General features: G+C 44.8%; 1 protein-coding gene and 1 non-coding gene across 3 annotated transcripts in view; both read right to left on the reverse strand.

The window, feature by feature from the left end:
- The window catches only part of abca2 (ATP-binding cassette, sub-family A (ABC1), member 2), a 508,234-nt gene that overhangs the window by 311,738 nt on the left and 172,349 nt on the right, over window positions 1-24,147 (reverse strand). For both annotated transcript variants that reach the window (XM_080212375.1, XM_080212373.1), the window contains exon 2: window positions 4,231-4,324. In XM_080212375.1, coding sequence (XP_080068501.1) covers window positions 4,231-4,324 — 94 coding nt within the window. The remainder of the gene's footprint in view (window positions 1-4,230; window positions 4,325-24,147) is intronic.
- LOC145358458 (small nucleolar RNA U3) lies at window positions 3,734-3,948 on the reverse strand. Its single transcript, XR_013889480.1, has one exon. It is a non-coding gene; the product is annotated as a small nucleolar RNA U3 (small nucleolar RNA).

Genomic DNA, 24,147 nt, shown 5'->3' on the forward strand with positions numbered 1-24,147 from the left:
TCTTTCTCAACATTACTTACTTTATTACAAAAAGAATTGAACTAGGGGCCATAAGTATGAGATAGTCAATAATTAATCAAGTAAGAGGGTGGCACGGTGGCACACTGGTTAGCACAGCTGCCTCACAACGCCAGGGGCCTGGGTTCAATTCTGGCCTGAGATCGCTGTCTGTGGGGGGAGTTTGCACATTCTCCCCATGTCGATGTGGGTTTCCTCCGGGTGCTCCGGTTTCCTCCCACCGTCCAAAAGATGTGTGGATTAGGTTGATTGGCCGTGCTAAATTGTCCCTTAGTGTCAGGGGGATTAACAGGGTAAACATGTGGGGTTACGGGAATAGGGCCTGGGGTTGTCGGTGCAGGCATGATGGGTCTTCTTGCACTGTAGCAATTCTATGATTCTGAGTTTCAGGACAAGCTTCTTTACCCAGAGAGAGGTTAGAATGTGGAACTCGCAATCACAAGGAATAGCTGAGCTGTGTGGCGGGACTGCCCTTAAGGGAAAGCTAGAAAAGAACCCAAGTGGGGTTGGATGAATCTCACATGCAACATAAATACCAAGGTAGTCCAGTTGTTCTGTTTGTGTATTGTAAACTATTTATAATTTAATGTAACTAGTTTCACATCTGTGCCTAGTCATAGATCTGGAACTGCAAGGCTTAAAACATGTCAATTTATTGGCTGCACATCAGATTAAACTCATCGTCTCAATGAGAAAATCAGCTATGTAGGATCATAATTGCATAAAGTGCCCACAGATAAAGATCAGCAGGAAGTGAGCTGGAAGTTTCTATGGCAATAAAGCCAATGCCAAACGTTACAAGATATCAGCACAAGTGAGTCACAGAATGGGCAAAAGGGCGACTATTTCAAAGTATTTTCAATGGTTCTTCCTCGTCACCTGTACTGTGCTCAGGACAACTTTCACAGATGTCAGCAATCCAATGCTATATGTCACCAAGTGACCATTCATGTGTGAACCTAGATAGGTAACTACTTGTTTAACTAACAGGAGGGACACCATGGTGGGAGGCATGGTGGCACAGTGGTTAGCACTGCTGCCTCATAGTGCTGGGGCCCAGGTTCGATTCCCCAGCTCGGGTCACTGTTTGTGCGGGGTCCACACGTTCTCCCCATGTCTGCGTGGGTTTGCTTCGAGTGCTGCGGTTTCCCCGCACACTCCAAAGATGTGCAGGTCAGGTGGATTGGCCATGTTAAGTGGCCCCTTGGTGTCAGGGGGACTAGCTAGGGTAAATGCGTGGGGTTATGGAGTTAGGGCCTGGGTGGGATTGTGGTCAGTGCAGACTTGATGGGCTGAATGGCCTCCCTCTGCACTGTAGGGATTCTATTATTCTATGAATCCTGTCTCTTCAAAATTGAATGAATCCATTGAGCTGAGCAGAGTGTCAGGTGAAGAAGGTCCTTTGAGCTGCGCAGAAGTAAGTCTTCATCCCGCTCTGTCATTGGTGCATGTTTTGTTCTTTGCTCCCCTAAATGACCCTCACAGCGTGTGAATAAAATCACGTCTCACTGCTGATGGGCATGCAATTAATTCCCTAATTGGTTGTCTCCTGATTAGCTTGTTATTTTTCTGCAGTATTAAATCTTTTAAAAGTGTCTGAGGCAGATCATTACTGAAGCAGTGAACTGACTAATAGTTTCGGATTGGAGCTGCCCAACTTAGAGAGAGTAAGAAAGTTGACTGGTTTTTAGTCTCGAAACCCACAGGCAATTACTGTCATTCAAATGCTGTCGTTACTGCATCACCGGATACCAGGCACGAGTTTGGAAAGGATGAGAATAACAAACCAGCAGAAAGTCACCCCATTCAAATTTTTTTTATTCAACCCTGGGACCTGGCCATCGCTGGCTGGGCCAGCACTTATTGCCCATCCCTTGTTGCCCTTGAGAAGGTGGTGCTGAGCTGCCTTCTTGAGTCGCTGCAGTCCACATAATGTGGGTTGACCCACAATGCCTTTAGGGAGGGAATTCCAGGATTTTGAGCCAGCGACTGCGAAGGAACAGCGATATATTTCCAAGTCAGGATGGTGAGTGGCTTGGAGGGGAATTTGCAGGTGGTGGATTCCCAAGTATCTGCTGGCCTTGTCCTTCTGGAATGGAAGTGGCTGTGGGGTTTGGAAGGTCTAAGGAAGCTTGGAGAGTTCCTGCAGTGCATCTTAAAGATGGTACACACTGCTGCCACTGAGCGTGAGTGGTGGAGAGAGTGAATGTTTGTGGATGGGATGCCAATCAAGCTGGTTGCTTTGTTCCTTTGATTGGCACCAACATGGACCAACACCAGGATAATGGCATCCAACAGGGAGCGCTATCTGTTCCTGACTGAGGTAGCGATTGCATCATATAGAAGCTAATGGTACAGTTAATGTACACATTATCAATGTGATCTCATGAACTAGTTACAATCACCTGAAGGGATCAGAGGAAAAAAAAATTCCAGTGGTTCTTTTTTCCTCTTTGTTGGCCCTGTTTTGGTTCCTGGTTTTTTGCCTCTTCCAGAAGATTGTCTGATTGCAAGGAAATCAGAAACCTCTAGTCTTAATGCTCCAATCACTGTGATTAGAGTCATAGAGGTTTACAGCACGGAAACAGGCCCTTTGGCCCCAATTATCCATGCTGCACCACTAAGCTGGTCCCAATTGCCCGCAGAGTGGGGCAGAGTTGAGGGACTAGCTGGCCTATCTCTGTCCAGCAACTTTCTATGGTCCTTTGTTTGAAAACCAACCTCAATAATACAAAATCTCACCAAACAATGACATCTGCCATTGTCTGGCGAACTACAGACCCAGCAGTCAACAGACTAACCCAGTTCCATATATCCTCTCTGTATCAGTTTTCTTATTTATAGGTAAGGAGGGGTTAGGAAAATCTCTACCGCAAACCAGATGAGTCCCAATCTTCAAATTTAAGCTCACACTTTACAAGTGGACGTCAAGGATGGGAAAGGTGACCATGACTTCAGACAGTTGGCTGATGGCTAAAAGTGAATGGAGTTAAGTGGATGGTGGCAGGTTGGTTGATGGGATTGAGTCCAAGTGCAGTGAAGTTCAGGTGTTCAGAATTCAGTTGAGGACACTTCATCATGGTTACATTTCTTTTCATTCGTGGGACACAGGCGTCGCTAACTGGCCAGCAGTTACTGCCATTCCTCATTGCCCTTGAGAAGGTGGTGGTGAGCTGCCTTCTTGAATTGGTGCAGTCCATGTGCTGTGGGGTTGACCCACAATGCGCGCCATAAGCTAGCAAGTGAAAAAATGCCCAATTTTGTGAGGTACCAGAGGTGTGTTCATGGAACCAAAAGCTGGTATGAGACACCACCTTCAGTGAAGAAAGTGAGGAAACTCTGAGGGGAGAAAAGACATTTGGAGCATCCGAACGCGTAACTAGCAAGGTGGAGGAAGCATCTAAACCATAACTGCTGACCAAGCTAGTTTCATAAATCCTTTCTTTACCAATGTTCTCACTTCAAAGCAACTAGAGGAACAAGGAATACCTCTACCTCAAACGAGCCGAGTCTCGATCTTTAAATTTAAGTTCACACTCTGAAAGTAGACCTCAAGAATGGGAAAGTGGACTTCAAAAATTGTCACTTTAAAGACTGACACACTGAAGTTTTTCAGTTATCCCACCATCTAGGGTAACAATGTGGAGTTTTACTTGGAGCTGGTGTACTTGGTTACCGCCTTTGTTCCTTCCGACACGGCGTGCTTGGCCAGTTCCTCATTCAGACTGTGTTCTCTTCCTCCATCTCTCTACAAAATAGCGAAGGAACGCTCAATGACATTGAGCAGTTGCTAAAAGCAACATTCAATGCCAGCTTCCTGCTCAGAAGAGAACACAATAAATCCTCCTCATGGTTTGTGAGGCTGAACAATTTAGAAACACATCTCTCTAGGAAAAAACTATAGAAATGATCCCTAAACAATGTAACTTGGTGCTTTTTGTTATTGGAAAATAATGTTTCAAGTCTGGTCTTTGGTCCCCCACTTGCCTGATAAAAGTAGGTAGCCATGAATTTCTGCATTGCCTGTTCTACTTGAAGTATATAGCCCTGTCTACAAATCCATCAAATTCTGGAACTCAAGTGAGCTATTCCAACCAAAATGGATCTCTTAAATCAAGAGATTTGGGGTCCTTGCTATCCAACAAGAAGTCAATCCCATTGTTCCTGCAATTCCAACAGCATTTAGATTGTCAGCTGCTCCAAATACTGTACCTTCTTTGACGGGAATGGTTGGCTTCTTCTGTCGAAGTCCCAGCAGAATGAAAAAGAGAACCAATGGAATGAAGATCTCAAACGCCAGTACCCACTGTGAACAAAGAAGGAGGAAATTTAGCACAGGGAAAGCTACTCATAGCAGTCATCAACCTCATATTGTCAAGCTTTCATGTCAAATCTTCTGCTATTGGCTTTATAGCACTGCTCCCAAATGCCTCCCCTTCCAGATTATCTCCCATTAATTAGCAAGGTTGGAAATTCTCTGTGTGCCATTCAGTCCAAGTTTCATTTCTTACCCCACAAAAAGCACCGACAGAATGTTTTTTGTTAGGCTGTACGTCCCACCCGTGCGCATTTGCAGTCCTTGTGCTAATGATATAGCCCACCTTCTACAGCTATTCTTAATCCCCAATAACAGTCTTTCTCCAATCCCATTACCTTTAGCACATTTAATCCTCATTAATCTACATTCCACTCTGCATAACACACTCTGCTTAATGCACATTAGTGTACTTTCCACTCGATCATGACATTCTATGCTTCGTGTTCGTAACCCTTTCATCAACAATATACATTTCACATTATTTTTTCTTGGTTAAAAAACCCATATCCCATCAACTAATGGCATATTCTGTATGATTTATGGTACTGTAACTGATCATGGATTCTCTCGTCATTTCAATGGATGAGTATTCATCAAAAAAAAAAGCAATTTACAGCCTACGTTGCTGCCATCTCATGTGGGATGTTAGGGCAAGTCTCAATTTACATAACAAATTGTAAATGCTGCATACAGCTCAGTGTTGGAGGGATGGATGGATAGAGGCAGTCACCTGCACTACACTCGCTTATCCTGAATGCATTTCTGACTCTGTTCTTCTCAAATGTCAAAATCATTTCATGATAAGACAGTTAAGGAAATTTGGCATGTCTACTACAACTCTCACTGATTTTTACAAGTGCACCATAGAAAGCATCCTTTCCAGATGTATCACAGCTTGGTATGGCTCCTGCTCTGATCAAGACTGCAACTCATTATAAAGGGCTGTGAACAAAGCCCAGTCCATCACGCAAACCAGCCTCCCATCCACTGACTCTGTCTACACTTCCCGCTGCCATGGAAAAGCAGCCAGCAGAATCAAGGGCCCCAAAAACCCCAGGCATGATCTTTTCCAACTTCTTCTATCGGGAAAACGATACAGAAGATACAAAAGATACATCGACTAACCAACTCAAGAACAGCTTCTTTCCTACTGCCATCGGTTGTTTGAATGGTCCTACCACATATTAAGCTGATCTTTCTCCTCACTATCTGTAATTGCAACACTATATTCTGCACCCTATCCTTTCCTTCTCCCCTATGTACTTTATGAACAGTGTGTTTTGTCTGTAGAGGTCACAGGAAACAATACTTTTCACCGTATCCCAATACATGTGGCAAAAATAAATCAATTCAGTTTGCCATTTGGGTCTGTCCAAGGTTGCTTACCCCCCACCATGGATTGGAATCCAGCTTGCAAGCTCTGAGGTTGGCTTTCATATTGTCAATATATCTATCTAAGACTGGGATACAGTGTGGTGCGGGGTCCCATGTTCTGCTGGCTGCAGAGTACTGCCTTTAGCATATGGAAATGCCCGGTTCAAACTGCAGGGCCAACCCAAATCGTGCATCTGATACATAAAAACACTGCTGTAAACATGATCTCCTCTTGACACTCATAATTTAATCAAGTGATGGGGAACTGGATATGTGCAAATACACCTGCACATTGGTGCCAGGGGAAAACGGTGTTTTTGCTAATCTCCAGAGTGCCTTACCCGTCTCTTACTCTGAGGAGTAAGAGATGGATTCAAATCCCACTCCACAGATTTCAGCGTGTCATTCATTCTGACACTCCAATACACTGTTGAGACAGTGGTGCACTTTGGCACAGTGGTTAGCACTACTGCCTCACAGCGTCAGGGACCCGGGTTCAATTCCCAACTTGGGTCACTGTCTGTGCAGAGGCTGCATGTCCTCCCCATGCCTGCGTGGGTTTTTTCTGGGCGCTCTAGTTTCCTCCCACAGTCTGAAAGGCGTGGTGGTTGGGTGCATTGGCCATGCTAAATTCTTCCTCAGTGTACCCAAACCAGCCCTGGAATGTGGCGACTAGGGGATTTTCACGGTAACTTCATTGCAGTGTTAATCTAAGCCTACTTGTGACACTAAAAATAAATTTAAATCTTACACATTATATGGTAAATCAAGGCACCAACTGTTCAAGTGGATGTAACAGATCCCTGTACAAAGAAGGATAGGGAGTTTTTTTTTAATTCATTCATGGGACATGGGCATCGCTGATTGGGCAGCATTTATTGCCCATCCCTAGTTGCCTTTGCGAAAGTGGTGGTGAGCTGCCTCCTTGAATTGCTGCAGTCTACGTGCTGTGGGTTGACCCACAATGTGGCTTAGGAAGAGAATGCCAAGATTTTGACCCAGCGACTGTGAAGGAATGGAGATTCTGGTGTTGTGTCCAATAGTAGCCCTTTAATCAGTGTCACAATTGTCCTCTGATTCCAGCTTCAATTCCCACTTCAGGACTTGAGAACAAGGACCAAGACTGACCCTCCAAGTACAGTACTGAGGTAGTCTGCATGTTGGATGAGACATTAAACAGAGGCTCCATGTGTCTGCCTAGGTGGTTGTAAAAGACCCACAGAACTACTTCGAAGAGGAACAGGGGAGTTATTCCACTGTTCTGACCAATATTTATCCTTTAATCAATATCACTAAAACAGATCTGATTATCATCATGTTGTTGGATCTTGCTGTGTGTCCACTGTTTGGGCCATTTCCCACATTACAGCAGTGATTACATTTCAAAACTGACTTTGTTGACTATAAAGCGCTTTGAAACATCCACGGTGCTAAATAAATGCAAGTTTGCTCTTTCTTTCAAAATTGATTTCTAAATCTTTTATTTCAATAATGATTGTGGGAGTTGGTTACGTGTAGAATGTCTGCATCTGCCACAATTCACAATGCTGGCTTCACTTCAAAAATATTTAATTGGCTTTGTAGAAGCACCAAGGACATTCTAAATGCAATCTCTTTCTTTCTGACAGAAGTACACACTGTAACTATACCACAATGTGAATTATTACCATCTTTGGAATCTGAGCAACGTAACTCCAGAGACCAAAAGAGTTAAAAAGATGCAGACTCGCTAAAGACATACACATGGTCCAACAAGTGCAATTCAATGAGTCGTGAAGACCATTGTTTTTAAACCTCCTCAGTCTGTCCTTGGGAATCGCTACACATTCACTATATTGCTTGCTCTTCAGCTGAGGTTAAGGTGCGCCTTTTCTACGGTGCCTTTAAAAGGGTCTCTCAATCAGTTAACATCTCAAATGCTTCCCATTCCGTGCAAGAAGCTGACAGTTCAACTCTCCAGAGGGATGGCTAAATAGTGAAGAGGTGAATTCCTCAACACAGGAAAAGGAAGTCAAAATGAAACATTAATGCATCTGACTAGAACAGGAATAAAATTGCACTAAGTACAGAAAGAAGCAGCGCTGATTGAAAATCCATGAAAGACAAACTAAGGGTGGCACAGTGGTTAGCACTGTTGCCAAGGACCTGGGTTCAATTCCAGCCTTGGGTCACCGTCTATGTGGAGTTTCCACGTTCTCCCCATGTCTGCGCACGAGTTTCTTCCCACTGTCCAAAGATGTGCGGGTTAGGTTGATTGGCCATGCTAAATTGACCCTTAGGTGTCCCAAGATGTATGGGGCGGGGGGGGAGGGGTGAGTAAGTGGGGTAAATACGATATGGGGGGAAGGTGGGCCTTGGTAGGATGCTCTGCTGAAGAGTCATTGCAGAATCTAAAAATTGGCCAGATGACCATCTTCTGCACTGTAGGGATTCCATGATCTATTCTACATTGGAGTTGTTGATTTTGTCAGAAAATTCCTCCAAAATGTGACTGTGGTTTCCGTCCCCTCTCCTTAAGAATGGACTCAATATGAAATCTTTGCTTTTCTGCTTAGAACCTTATATCTCATTTATCCCACTGCCACAAGCATTCTTGTTTTACTCTGTAATATCAGGTTCAATCATTAAACACAGCCAATCTCAGACTATCCAATCACAGGTAGTAGAACCTTGTGCTGCCGCCTGGTTTGGAAGCAGTTCTATTTAGCAAAGATCTCTGTGCAGCTCCACAGTGTAGACATAGACCTCCATTCCCTGCAGTTCAGTTTGACATGTTGCAGAGATTGGCTGGGAGGGACCATTTAGAAAATGCTCAGCAAGTCCAAAGGATTCTCTGAGCAAACATCAAGAGCAAGCGATTAGAATCTGTCTCTTTGATTTGGTTTGTTGTCACATGTATTGGGAGACAGCAAAAAGTATTGTTTCTTGCGCGCTATACAGACAAAGCATACTGTCCATAGAGAAGGAAAGGAGAGAGTGCAGAATGTAGTGTTACAGTCATAGCTAGGGTGTAGAGAAAGATCAACTTAATGCGAGGTAGGTCCATTCAAAAGTCTGATAGCAGCAGGGAAGAAGCTGTTCTTGAGTCAGTTGCTACATAATCTCCGACTTTTGTATTTTTTTTCCCGACGGAAGGAGGAGGAAGAGAGAATGGTCAAAACTCTACCTCCGGAATCATGGTGGACGAGGCTCCCGGAAGAGAAATTTCCATTGGCCTTGGGCGGGATTTTACAATCTCGCCCGAACGAGGCCGTAAAATCCCGCTCTATATCCAGGATGCGCAAGGTCCTTGATTACGCTGGCTGCTTTCCCGAGGCAGCAGGAAGTGTAGACGTAGTCAATGGATGGGAGGCTGGTTTGTGTGATGGACTGGGTTACATGGAGGTGGGAGTGGCTATTTAGGATCTGGCATTAGAATTACACTGTTAAGAGTTGCACACCCTCGTCATAAGCAAAACTAATGCCAAAAGATTCCACAAACAAGCAGTTCCATTTTTTTTTAATGGACTGTTCAGCTTTTATTTTAGATATTGGGTCAACCAAGACTCACTAGTAGCCCTCTCACCTCGAGTTAAAAAGGTGGTGTGCTCAATTTAACTCCAGAGACTTGAGCAGGTAAGAGAGGCTGGCACTACTGCGAGAATGTTGACCTGTTGGAAGGTTTATAAGGTCAGACACTAGGTTAAGGCCCCAGGTCCTCTCTCAGCCAGATGTAAAAGATGGACCAGCTCTCTTACAATAAAGAGACCCTTTGGCTTATATTTATCCCTTAACCTACATTACCAAAAACAGATCAGCTAGCATTATATACTTGCTCTTTGTGGGAACTTGCTGTGCAAAAATTTTGTTGCTGTATTTCCTGCGTTACAGCAAGAACCATGTTTCAAAAGAACTTAAATTGACCCGAAAGCACATTGGGTCATTGAGATCAGAAATGGCACTGTATAAATGCAAAACTCTTTCTATTTCATCACTTGCTCATTTAACCAGGGCATCAGGGGTGTTATCAATTCGCTACTCTGCACTTTCACATGTCAAAAACCATTGTGTTAAGCAACATAACACTTGAATATTGTAGGGTCTCCATCTCATGGTTGTAAATAGCACCAGGTCACAAGATTCCAGTAATTGTCTTACATGTATTAACACTGTGTCAACCCCACTACGACCCCTGTGTCGTTATACCTGCAGTGTTTGAATGTTCCTCACTGGGCACTTCCAAGTTTGCAGGCAGCAAGGGGAAAAGAGACTCCCAGTACTAATGTGTGGAGGAGATGGGAGAGACAGGACTGCCTGGCCCTGCTGCCAATCTTACCCTCCCACTGAAGGTCAACTCGCCAGCAGCCCAGAGAGGTGAACAAAATCCTGTCATACACTGGATTGGCAGCATTGCCTTTCAGTTCTTCCCGTAACAATCACCATTTTCAGGTTGTAAGTTACTTAACATAGAAACTAGAAGCAGGCGTAGGCCATTCATTCTGATCGTCAACTAGAATATCCTGGGCTCCCCCTTCTCCCCATATCCCTTGATCCCTTTAGCCCCAAGAGAGATATCTAATTTCTTCTTGAAATCAGACGTTTTGGCCTCAACTACTTTCTGTGGTAGTGAATTCCACACATTCACCACTCTCTGGGTGAAGAAATTTCTCCTCACTTCAGTTCTGAAAGGCTTACCCCCCTTATCCTCAAGCTATGACCCCGAGTCCTGGACTCATTGGGAACAATGTTTCTGAAACTACCCTGTCCGAATTTTACAAGTTTCCTACAAGATCTCCTCTCACTCTCCTAAAGTCCAGTGAATATAATCCTAACCAACTTTGTCTCTGCTCATATGATATACTTCCTTCAACAATGCTGTTTTTTGTTATTAATCAGCCCTTACTTTCTACCCCCGTCATAAAATATTTTATTGAGACTTTACAGCCGGATAATTCAGCAAATGGATTTTTTTCATCCACATTTCCCTGACACAATGGATTCCACAAGTTCTAAATCCTCTCTGCTCTCACACACTCATCTTCTTGAACCTTCTAGGGAATATTTTCAGGTAGGGCTCAGTAGGACAGACTCTTATCACTTGCCTGGTTTGTCTTCCCAAAGTGGCATGCAGGAAAATTCCCCCTCCCCATATTCATAGAATTCCCACAGTGTAGGAGGAGGCCATTCGGCCCATTGAGCCTGCACCGACAACAATCCCATCCAGCCCCTATTCCCGTAACTCCGTGTACTTACCCTGCTAATCCCACTAACACTAAGGGGCAATTTGGCACGGCCAATTCGCCTAACTGCCACATCTTTGGAGTGTGGGAGGAAACCGGGGCACCCGGAGGAAACCCACGCAGACACGGGGAGAACATGCAAGCTCCACACAGGTAGTGGCCCAAGCTGGGAATCGAACCCAGCTCCCTGGTGCTGTGGGGCAGCAGTACTAACCACTGCGCCGCCATCCCCCCCAACATATTAAAGAGACATCACAATCGCTGGTAAAATTCTGGAACACATTTAAAGTTCCAACTGACAAAAACGTAAGGGGAAGCGAGATAAGCGTATGAGAGAGAGAGAAAAGATATGTGGCCACAGCGAGATAAGGAGGGCTGAGAGGAAAGTCGTGTGGAGCATAAACATTTGCACAGATCAGTTCAATCAAATGGATTATTTCTGTGCTGCAAATTCTCCTTAACTCTTTGTGTGCAACAAACACAACCTTTCTCCCCAGCGCATCGCACACAGTTTCAACTCATTCACAATCTCTCAGAGCGTTTGACTTGGGGTTGCAATATTTTCAGCCCAATCGTTTATTGTAAAAGGCCCAGATTGTCAATTTTTCAGAATATATTTCTTGCAGCTCTCTCCAGAATAAAACGACGCCGAGCACAGCAGCACTCAACTGTGTCAGCAGCAACGATTTCAGAAATCGGCTAATGGAATGGCTTGTGGGGAGGAGACGGAGAGAGAGAGAGAGAATGATGACAAACATATGCTGCACTACACAAGCTGTTAGGGATCAAGCAACCCATTTCAGGTACAGTAAAGGGAGAGTGACTGAGACCTTATGCACAGAACAGCTTCTTCCCTGCTGCCAACAGGCTTTTAAATGGACCTACTTACACTGAGCTGAACTTTCTCTAAACCCTAGCTATGACTGTAACACTACATTTTACACCCTCTCCTTACCTTCTCTCCTACGTGTTCTATGTGTGGTATGGTTTGTCTGTATAGTGCGCAAGGAACAATACTTTTCACAGCATACAAATGCTTGTAATAATAAATCAAATCAAAAGTAGCATGCAGATCGGGGGAACACATCTTTTTTCCTATGGAAGATTTTAGTCAATTTGTTTTAGGCTGGGGTTCAGAAGGCACATATCAAATTTTCATTCTATTTCCTTTTCTCCACAATAAAGGCTGTGGGCATTCTCCTTGGAGCCAAATGAGAACACATGATGGACACGTGTAGGATTGTGAGGGGGGGGGGGGGGGGGGGGGGGGGGGGGCGCGGATAAGGAATGGTTGATTTGATTTGTCACATGTAGCGATACCCAGTGCAAAGTATTGTTTTGCGTGCTATCAATATGATTCATGCCGTTCATAGCTCGCAAAGAGTTGCCACACTCCAGCGCCATCTTGAAACACAGATGTGGTTAATCCACAGTGAAAGCAGTGTTGCACCCCGAAACTACTCAGGAACATTTCTGGTTATTAAAAATTGTGATGGTCAGTAGAATCAGACTAATTCACATCTTCAAAAACATCTACACTACTGCGCCAGGCCTAAACACAATTTCAACCTTGGCCATCCTGTCTTTGCTGTGATACTGCGCCGTTTATAATGTCCAACTAGACCCAAATCCAAAAGGACGAACAGACCCATCTCCCCAGTGGCACTAACACAACCGAGGCAGCTGGTGTCAGCAGCTCAGCCCCTGGCTCAGGTCCAGCCTTTCATCCCATTAGCTACATCACTGCCTCGCATAGAGTTGCGGAGAGACAGATTGCAATAGCTCAGCTTCTTTGCCTTATTGAACTGACAAATCAATGAAAGATTTTAAGCATTTGGAGCATCCATTTCTCTCCATCTTTTGCACAGGACTGGGAAAACTGGAAGGTTTTGGGCAAACGGTAGATCCAAAGTGAATGGCCAGGGCACAGGTTACAAACAGGACTGGACAGTGTTACAGCATGAGCTGAGGTCAAATGTTTATGTGATGCCAAAAATTAAGGAGGGGTTGGTCACAGAAATGAGAGATGTAACCATCTGCCAATTTGGCAAAACAGAATTCCATCAAACCAGTTGAAATGATTCACTGAATAGGTGCTACATCTAACTAATAGGAAACCCAAGACTATAGTGATCCAAGGGATTGGGGGACCAGCAACCTACTGAATGATAAAACACATTTTATTTCCTGTGGCAAATTGCAAATTAAATGCATACCAGGTAAATGAGAGAGAGAAAATGAGTGTGTGTCTGTGTGCATGCGTGTGTGTGAGAAAGAGAGAGGGAGAGAAGCAGAGAGGGAGAGAGATGGAGAAAGAGAAAGAAAGAAAGAGAGAGTGATAGGACGATAAACGTCTTGAATGTAAAATTTTTACCCTTGCTTTCAAACCCTCCTGATTGATACAAGCTCCATCAACCCCAATCCCGTTGTGCCTTCATGCACCCAGCTTTACACTGTACAATGCACAAATGCTTTTCAATATCCCTAAAGTGCAAGAACAGGCCATTCGAGCCATTGAATCTACAGACCCACTCCGTTACAGCAACTTACCCAGAACCTATCCCCATAGTCCAAATGTATTTTGGCCACTAACCTCGCTAACCTAGACATCACTGGACCTCATCTGATCGTGAAATATAGTGACCGGAATTCTCTAGCCGCTCACACCAACGGGATTCTCTGGTTTCCCAGAATATGGAAACAGGACTGAAAGCAATCAGTCTTCCTGATATTTAACTGAATTAAATTTCTGTTTATCCAGTACTCAGCACATCAAAGTGTTCTCACCATTAGTACTGTTATGTATTTAAGTAGTTGCATGATTGCTTTAACGGCAGGTCATATGATGTGATGACGATGCTATGGGGTGTTTCAAAATGTTCTTGTTTTCAGGTTCAGTTTGTACTCTGCTCTGTGCAGACAGCATCTCTTTCAGTAAACCTATAGCATGTTACTTTGAATCCACATGTGCAAACTACATCTTTTTCATTTTCATTGTTTAATGGGCATAATCTATAGTTGCACTGCTGGTAGTCCTCCCCAGTTCAGGTGGACAATGAATAAATACTTCACATGCCTTACAAGTCATTGAAATCCTAATGACAGCACAATAACAGTATTCAAAGATCTACTGTCCAATACTCTTCTGATATGAACTGATTTCCAACTTTCTCGGTGTTCAGATTACCAACAACCTGTCCTGATCCCCCCATGCTGACATTATAGTTAAGAAAGTCCACCAACACCTCCACTTTCTCAGGAAGCTAAGGAAGTTTGGCACGACTCTCACCAACTATTACAGACAACTATTATAGAAAGCATTATTTCTGATTTATCAGAGCTTGGTACGGTTCCTGCTCTGTCTAAGACCATAAGAAACTACAAAAGGTTACGAATGTAGCCCAGTCCATCACACAAACCAGCCAGCCATCCACTGACTCTGTCTACACTTCCTGCTGCCTCGGCAAAGCGGCCAGCTTAATTAAGGGCCCATGCAGCCTGGATTCTTCCACTTCCTTCCGTTAGGAAGGAGATGCAAATGTCTGAGATCATGTACCAACTGATTCAAGAACAGCTTCTTCCCTAGTGCTGTCAGACTTTTGAATGGGCCTACCTTATATCTAGTTAATCTTTCTCCTCACCCCTAGCTATGACTGCAATCTCTCCTTTCCTTCTCTATGTAAGGAATGCTTTATCTGTATAGCGCGCAAGAAATAATATTTATCACTGTATGCTAATGCATATGACAATAACAAACCTAATCAAATCACTGAGTGATCAAAGTGGCAAATTCAATGCAAAAGTGAAGGAACGGTCTTTGGAATAGTAAAAAAATCTGGATGGAATGAATGGGGACACACACAAACACACACATAGGGGCAGGGTGGAGAACAGAAGGAAATAACTGATGGGAGTGTAGTGTTGCCTAGTTAGCAAGATCTTTTACAAAGTGAAGTATGCAGTTGGCAGACTTTAAAGAAAGAGGGTTTTATTTACAGGGCATTGTGGATGACAGTTATACCAACAAAATACCAACAAATCACAACTTAATATTTAGTCCTTTGGTCCAAAACTGCGGTTAAAAAAAAACATTTGTCAAATGCCTCTGACCTCGCCCGTGGTTGGGGTTCTCCGGTGTCACTGCAGCGAATGAACTTTTGGCTGAGCACCAAATTCTCTGTTCTCATAAGAAATAGGAGCAGGAGTAGGCCATCTGGCCCTTCGAGCCTGCCCCGCCATTCAATAAGATCATGGCTGATCTGTCGTGGCTCAGTTCCACTTTCCCGCCCTCTCACCATAACCCTTAATCCCCTCTCCTATCAAAAACCCATCAACCCGCGTCTTAAAAATATTTAGTGAGGCAGCCTCCACCACTTCAACGGGCAGAGAATTCCAGAGATTCACCACCCTTTGAGCAAAGAAGTTCCTCCTCAACTCCGTTCTAAACCGCCCCCCCTTTATCTTGAGGCTGTGTCCCCTAGTCCTACTGTCTTTTTTGAGCGGGAAGAGTCTCTCCACCTCTATCCTATCCATCCCATTCATCATCTTATACATCTCAATGAGATCTCCCCTCATTCTTCTAAACTCTAACGAGTACAAGCCTAGTTTATTCAGCCTCTCCTCATAGCTCAACCCCCTCAACTCCGGTATCAGCCTAGTAAACCTCCTCTGCGCTCCCTCCAAGGCCAAAATATCTTTGCGCAGGTGCGGCACCCAAAACTGCACACAGTACTCCAGCTGCGGCCTCACCAATGCCCTATACAGCTGCAGCAAGACCTCCCTACTTTTATATTCAATCCCCCTCGCTATGAAGGCCAGCATCCCATTCGCCTTCCTGACCACCTGCAAAGCTGGGTTTTTGCGACTCATGCACAAGGACCCCGAGGTCCCTCTGCACCGTCGCCTGCTGCAGTTTTTCGCCACGTAAGTAATAGTCCTTCCTACCATTATTCCTACCAAAGTGGACCACCTCACACTTGCCAACATTAAATTCCATTTGCCATTTCCTGGCCCATTCGCCCAGCCTATCTAGATCCTTCTGCAGACTCTCCACACCCTCCGCACAATTTGCCGTTCCACCAATCTTGGTGTCATCAGCAAATTTCGACACTCTACACTCGGTTCCCTCCTCCAGATCATCTATATAAATGGTAAATAGCTGAGGCCCCAGCACCGACCCTTGGGGCACTCCACTAGTCACCATCTGCCAATCCGAATAGCACCCGTTGTCCCCCACTCTCTGCCTCCTATTTGACAACCAATCCTCTATCCACGCTAACACCTTACCCCCAACTCCATGTCCCTCGACCTTCTGCAATAACCTCTTGTGAGGTACTTTGTCAAACGCCTTCTGAAAATCCAGAAAGACCACATCCACCGGCTCTCCTCTATCCACCGCCCTAGACACATCCTCATAGAACTCCAGTAAATTTGTCAGACACGACTTCCCTTTAATGAAACCGTGCTGCGTCTGCTCTATCAAGCAGTTCCCTTCAAGATGCCTCGCTATTTCCTCCTTAATGACGGATTCCAACATTTTACCTACCACAGACGTTAAACTAACCGGCCCATAATTCCCCGCCTTTTGCCTAGCACCCTTCTTAAACAACATTAGCCATTTTCCAATCCTCCGGCACTTCCCCGGAATCCAGCGACGTCTGGAAAATAACCACCAAGGCATCCACTATCACCTCCGCCATTCCTTTCAGAACCCTCGGATGCATTCCATCCAGTCCTGGGGACTCGTCCACAATCAGCCCCTCCAGTCTGTCGAGCACCACCTCTCTAGTAACAGTAATGTCATTAAGACCCTCCAGTCCTACCACCTTTCCATCACAAACACCCGGCAAATTATTCACGTCCTCCTCCGTGAAGACAGAAACAAAAAAGTTATTCAATACCTCAGCCATATCACCATCCCCTACCACTAGGTCCCCTTTCTCATCCTCTAAAGGACCAACGTTCACCCTAGCCAGCCTCTTCCTTTTTATATATTTATAAAAACTCTTGCTATCCTTTTTTATATTAAGCGCTAGCCCAGCTTCATAGTTTCTCCTACCCTTCTTTATCAACTTCTTTGTCAATCTTTGTTGACATTTAAACCTCTCCCAATCCTCTTCTCGCCCACTACTCTTAGCTACTCTAAATTCCTCCGCTTTTAATTTAACACTTTCCTTCACCTCCTTCGTTATCCATGGCTTATTACCTCTCCTCCTACTGTCCTTTTTGACCATCGGAATAAATTTCCGCTGAGCACCAAGAAAGATCTCCTTAAAGATCCTCCACTGCTCCTCAGCAGACCCTCCCTCCAACGCGCTCCCCCAGTCCACATTCGCCAATTCTTCTCTCATCCTACCGTACTCCCCTCTATTCAAACAAAGTACGCGTGTCTGGGAACCCACTTTTTCCTCCTCCATCTGCACCAGGAACTCCACCATACAATGATCACTCTCCCCAAGAGGATCCTTCACCGCAAGGTCCCTAATTCTACCCGCCTCATTACATAGCACGAGATCCAAGATAGCTCTCTCCCTCGTCGGCTCCAACATGCACTGTTCCAGGAAACTATCCCCGCAGCATTCCAAGAACTCCTCCTCGAGCCCACCGCGTCCAACATGGGTCGACCAATCAATATGCAGATTGAAATCCCCCATAACTACGGCCGTCCCATTCCTGCACGCCGCACTTATTTGCGCGTTAACAGCCCGCCCCACCTCCAGATCATTATTCGGGGGGGGCCTATAGACGACACCCACCAGCGTCTTCCTCCCTTTGCTGTTCCTAATCTCCACCCACAACGATTCCACGTTCTGCTCCTTGGATCCAATATCATCCCTTGCTACCACCTTGATGCTATCCTTAATCAGCAGAGCTACGCCCCCCCCTTTTCCCTCCTGCCTATCCTTCCTAAACACTTGATAGCCCTGTACATGGATACGATCTGGTGGCCATTACAGAGACGTGTCGTTGGCAGCGGGACAGATATGGATGAGATTGGAGAATCCTGCCCATTATGTCAAAGCTTTTCATCTTGCACTCATCAGGACAATTGCAAGATGTGAACATTTTTCATACCGCTTATTTCACGAATATATTATTCTATGCTGAGATCAATTAAAGAGTTTTGGTTATGGAGTGTGCACTTTTGAGAGCCACAAACTCTCAACTACGCAGTGACCAGTAAAACTTCTCTCAACAATTCAAAGCAGACTGAACTTCAGTTCAACTTTATTTATTAGTGTCACAAGTAGGCTTCCATTAAGTTACTGTGAAAATCCCCGAGTCACCACACTCCTGTGCCTGTTCGGGTACTCTGAGGGAGAATTCAGCATGGCAAATGCACCTAACCAGCACATCTTTTGGACTGTGGGAGGAAGCCAGAGCACCCGGAGGAAACCCATGCAGGCACAGGGAGAACGTGCAGACCCTGCACAGACAGTGACCCAAGCCGGGAATCGAACCCGGTCCCTGGCGCTGTGAGGCAGCAGCGCTAACCACTGTGCCACCTTAAGCCTGCTTGTAGCAGTCCGACTTAAAGATATAGACCAACCTATACAAAGGTACCTCACATACTTTAAAAAATTACACTGATTTGAAACATTGAAAACAAAATCAAGTCTTTTTGCAGTCATTTTTCCTCATTTTGGGGATGACCAAAGAACTTAGAAACTGCTAGAGCCAATCATTTCTTCCTACTTTAAATAAAATCGTTACCAAGCTGATTACGATCAAGTTGGTCAGGGAAAGCGGTTATAACAGAAGCTACAGTAATTGTCAAATCCATTAAGATACAATCTCACAACAGACCAGTTGGCTTGTTGAGCAGCTTCTGCTGAGATGACAAAGTGAAAGCGCTGGATTATTTTGCATCGGTTCGTACATGACAAACCATGATTACTGAACGCAAGAGATTGCCGATAAAACCTGCGTTGTAATAACAGCCACTGCCACAGACAAAGCAACCCAGAATCAACTCGAGATTTCCCAGCAGACCAAACAGCAACCCAGCTTATTTGAAGGCTGGCATCTAACCAGGTTTCAGAGAAATATCTGTCAGAACTACAGCAAATGTAATAAAGCACTTCTATCAACTGAAGCAACACTGGCATGAAACGTCTCACAAAAGAACACAGCTCCCACAGTACAGATCCTGCTAATTAGGTCTCCTCTACCTCCATCAAGGAGAAAATCTCGCCAAATTATTTTAAAAATAAACCATTCATGATTAATTCCATTTCTTTCTTAAAATCTACAGATTAATCCTTTACCCAACAATAATTCCTTCCAGTCCTGTAACTAATGCTGCATTTAGATAGCACCTCCCAGTAGGATGGAGGAGTTAATTTGATTCTTTGCCCGAGAATAAAATTCAGCAGCAATTTCTGGGAGAACAAACAGCTGGGAATCGTGAACAACGCTGCGAGTTACAAACAAAACACCAATTAAACCCAGGGCAGGACTGCAAGCTGTGCGTCAGTGTCAGTGCGGATTTAGAAGCTGTTGTGTCACTGTCAAGACAGCCCTGTTCCAGGCAATGTGATTTATGTTCAACATACATATCAACATTCCGGCAAGTCAGTGTTTCAGATCACATGCATAAATGATTCAGTCACAGGTACAAAGTGTCAGGAACTAAGATTGAACGAGGAGCTCAGTCGCTGTAAGATTAGGGAAAAATACTAGTAGGGCAATGGGTGAACTGTCCAGTTCTTTGGAACAGTGCCATGGGATCTTTTGAGTTCATCCGGTAAAGCTAATGGAACGCTGATTTAATATATCATCTGACTTGTCAGCACCCTGCTGGTACCACACAGAGTGTGCCGGTCTAGGTTTTGTCCTCCCACATGGAATGTGTACCAATAACTTTCAGACTTGGAGGCGACAGTGCTTACTACAGGTAATGCAAAATGCTCGCTTCCTCAAATCAGCTGAGGAAGTCATAGAGCGTACAGGTTTACAGCATGGAAGCAGGCCCTTTGGCCCAACTTGTCCATGTTGCCCAGTTTTTAATCATTAAGCTAGTCCTAATTGCCTGCATTTGGCCCATATCCCTCTATACCCATTGTACGCATGTAACTATCTGAATGCTTTTTAAAAGACAAAATTGTACTCACCTCTACTACTACCTCTAGCAGCTTGTTCCAGACTCTCTGTGTGAAAAAATTGCCCTCCTGGGCCCTTTTGAATCTCTCCCCATAAACCTATGCTGTCTAGTTTTAGACTCCTCTACCTTTGGGAAAAGATGTTGATTATCTTAACTTATCTATGCCCCTCATTGCTTTGTAGACCTCTATAGCTGAGTGGCTATTGGCACTCAGATTTGATGCCAACGGGTATCTGATGCCAGCTAAGATCAGTCCCCACAACCTGATAGAGTTTAGAGGACATCAGGTTATTAAAAATATATACCCTCACAACTCAACTTGGCAGCACGTAGATTAACAGGCTTGAAATAGTGAAGAATCTCAGAGAGGAGAGCAATAAAGACGATGTATAGAGAGAGATGGTCAGTAGGACAACATTAAATTATCTCATCAGGTTACGGTGACTTCAAACTGCCTTTGCAAACACCCAACATGATGTCCAGAAAAGGGAAAACATAGAGGGTTAGAAGCCAGAGTTATAGATATCAAATCCCACAGACAACCTAGGCAGACAATTCAAGACTATGAGCCAAGTGCTGGTAATTGGGATTTGATGAGAAGTCAGGAGTTTCACATGTGTCGGTGCAGACTTGATGGGCCAAAGGGCCTCTTCTGCACTGTATGATTCTATGAACCTTTGAACGTTGAGAATCATTAAAAGGGGCAGTAGAGGAGCAATGCCACCTAAAGTCCACCTGCTTCTGCACCTTTCCATTGGACTTCATTTGGATCCTTAATTCCAATTATGGGTCAGATTTGGTCTGATTCAAATCAAGACCAAATGATTCTGCAGTAAAGGAGTTATCAGAACAGTGGGAGACAAGACTGGGTAGTACGCTGTGTCAGCAGACTAGCCATTCATCTCCGGGAACTAGGTTCAAACACACCCCAGGTTGGTAGGGTGAAAACTTCTCCAACAGTATTAAGAGATGTACCTGACAGTTAAAGTTTATTTATCAGTGTCACAAGTAGGCTTACATTAACACTGCAATGACGTTACTGTGAAAATCCCTTAGTCACCATACTGTGGTGCCAGAGGGAGAATTTAGCATGGTCAATGCATCTAACCAGCACGTCTTTCAGACTGTGGAAGGAAACTGGAGCACCCAGAGGAAACCCACGCAGATACAGGGAGAATGTACAGATTATGCACAAGCCAGGAATTGAATCCGGCCCCTGATGCTGTGAGGGAGCAGTGCTTGCCACCGTGCCACCCCAGAATCTGGACATTCCTTAAGATGGTACCAGAGTAGCAACTTAGTCAGAGCCTACGGAGCAGTTGATGGGAGAAATGGGTAATGTGCTGTACGTGTGCAGAGGAAGATGTTCTTCTGACGTTTGTACAGAGGAAAAATGTCGCGACAAATTCATCCAAAGGTTGAATTATTTTGTTTTTGAAAGAACTGGTGGGAAGCACATAGTCTTGGGCAGGCACAGACCCACGAATGGTCACAGTGACCCACAGGCTACGTGATGTGATCATGGTGGAATAAAGACAGCAGCGCAGTGTCTGGATTCAGCCAGCCTGTACGAGCTGAGCACACTTCACTCTCCAGCTGCATCTGATTGTTCAAACTCACCTTTGCATTTCTTTCCACTTGTTGAATTGTCCGTTTTATTGACAGGTAATCATCAACATTGAGCAAGGAGGAAAAATACTAAAGGTACCACAGTCCCAGATGACCATAGGCTGCCCTCCCCTTTAAGGGGGAGAGCTGACTGGTGGTGATGTAACCTGAGGGTCACCACACCTCAGGCGAGGGGCAAAGTTGAGAATCGATGAAGAACCTCAGGAATTTAATCTTTTTTAAATACATTTGAGACACTTCGGCGTCTCCAGCTGCCCAATATTTACTGCCCACTCCTAATTGTCCAAGGAGGGCAGTTGAGAGTCAACCACACTGCTGTGAGTCACACGTAGGCCAGATCAGGTAAGGACACTAGATTTCCTTCCCTAAAGGGCGTTAATGAACCAGAGGGATTTTTCCCAAAAAAAACGGCAACGGTTTCACAGTCATCAGTAGATTCTCAATTCCATATTTTTTTTTGTTGGAATTTAAATTCCAACATTCCGCCATGGCAGGATTTGAACCACACTTCACTGGGTGGTGTCACTCTACATCATAAACCAGCTGTCCAACTGAGCTAAACTGACCCCAAGGAAAAATAATAGCTTACAAATGACTTATGAAAGATAAAATGCATGCAAAACGTAACACATTACTATGCCCACAGAGAAAGAGAATGTTAGCAGGCAAGTTTAGATTACTTCAGCAATCACGAGGACAAACAGCTGTGATTCACTGATGCTGACACTACAGCCCAAGAATCTCCATGCATTGTTGTCAAATAGATGTATTCACAATCACAAAATACCTAAAACAATATTTTGTCCCATTCCCTCCAGATGTTGGTAATTTGATGGCATGTATTGTCATGGTTACTTTTCATAGAATCCCTACAGTGCAGAAGGAGACTATTCAGCCCATTGAGCCTGTACCGACAACAATCCCACCCTGGTCCTATCCTCGTAAGCCCATTTGTTTGCCTTGTCAGCCCTCCTGACACTAAGGAGCAATTTAGAGTGGCCGATCCACCTAACCCGCACATCTTTGAAGTTGGGAGGAAACTGGAGCACCCAGAGGAAACACACGCACACTCGGAGAGAATGTGCAGACTCTGCACAGACAGTGACCCAAGGCTGGAATTGAACCTGGGTCATATTGTATCCTGGGGAGAGAGATTAGCACAGCAAGAAGTCTCACAACATCCGGTTAAAGTCCAACCAATTTATTTGACAGTAAACTCACAAGCTTTTGGGGTTTGCCCCTTCATCAGGTGAATGGAGAATTCTGGCCTCAGACAGGAAAAGCTTGTGAGTTTACCATCAAATAAATTGGTTGGACTTTAACCTGGTGTTGTGAGACTTCTTACTGTGTTTACCCCAGTCCAACGCCGGCACCTCCACATCAGGAGAGATTAGCACCAGTCTGTCTGACGATAAGAGCGATTGCAATTAAAACCCCAACTCTGGCCTCAAGAGTTGGGAGATTTTGGACCACTGTAGGGTTGCCACCTCTCCAGGATTGGCCTGGAGTCTTTAGGAATTAAGGGTCAACCTCCAGGACACTGCTGTGTGTGACCCTGGAGAACAATCATCGGGACATCAAAACAGATAGGTTTGCTTCTAATTTCCTCTAAACATTTCTCGTAAAAACATTGGAAATGGAGAAGATAAAAAGCTGCTTGGCTGACAGTCAAGTATCACCCACGCTTGGGCAATAGCATCTTCCACCTTCAGATATCTAATGTGTAAAGACCGTTGTTGGTTCATCCCTTGAAGCAAACCCTTCCATCTCCCAAAAGTCTGACAACGTGAGTCTCATCTGTGGCAGGACCCGTTGCGAGCGAGAACAGCCCAGCCAAAGCTCCATTCCCTTTCAGCAGCCAGCCCCAAACGAGGACAGAACATATTGAACATAAGAACATAAGAAATAGGAGCAGGAGTAGGCCATCTGGCCCTTCGAGCCTGCCCCGCCATTCAATAAGATCATGGCTGATCTGTCGCTGCTCAGTTCCACTTTCCCGCCCTCTCCCCATAACCCTTAATCCCCTCTCTTATCAAAAACCCATCAACCCGCGTCTTAAAAATATTTAGCGAGGCAGCCTCCACCACTTCAACGGGCAGAGAATTCCAGAGATTCACCACCCTTTGAGTGAAGAAGTTCCTCCTCAACTCCGTTCTAAACCGCCCCCCTTTTATCTTGAGGCTGTGCCCCCTAGTCCTACTGTCTTTTTTGAGCGGGAAGAGTCTCTCCACCTCTATCCTATCCATCCCATTCATCATCTTATACGTCTCAATGAGATCTCCCCTCATTCTTCTAAACTCTAACGAGTACAAGCCCAGTTTATTCAGCCTCTCCTCATAGCTCAACCCCCTCAACTCCAGTATCAGCCTAGTAAACCTCCTCTGCACTCCCTCCAAGGCCAAAATATCTTTGCACAGGTGCGGCGCCCAAAACTGCACACAGTACTCCAGCTGCGGCCTCACCAATGCCCTATACAGCTGCAGCAA

Source organism: Carcharhinus amblyrhynchos, chromosome 25 (genome assembly GCF_965287045.1).
Source record: "Carcharhinus amblyrhynchos chromosome 25, sCarAmb.v2.hapA, whole genome shotgun sequence".
NCBI classification, from domain to species: domain Eukaryota; kingdom Metazoa; phylum Chordata; class Chondrichthyes; order Carcharhiniformes; family Carcharhinidae; genus Carcharhinus; species Carcharhinus amblyrhynchos.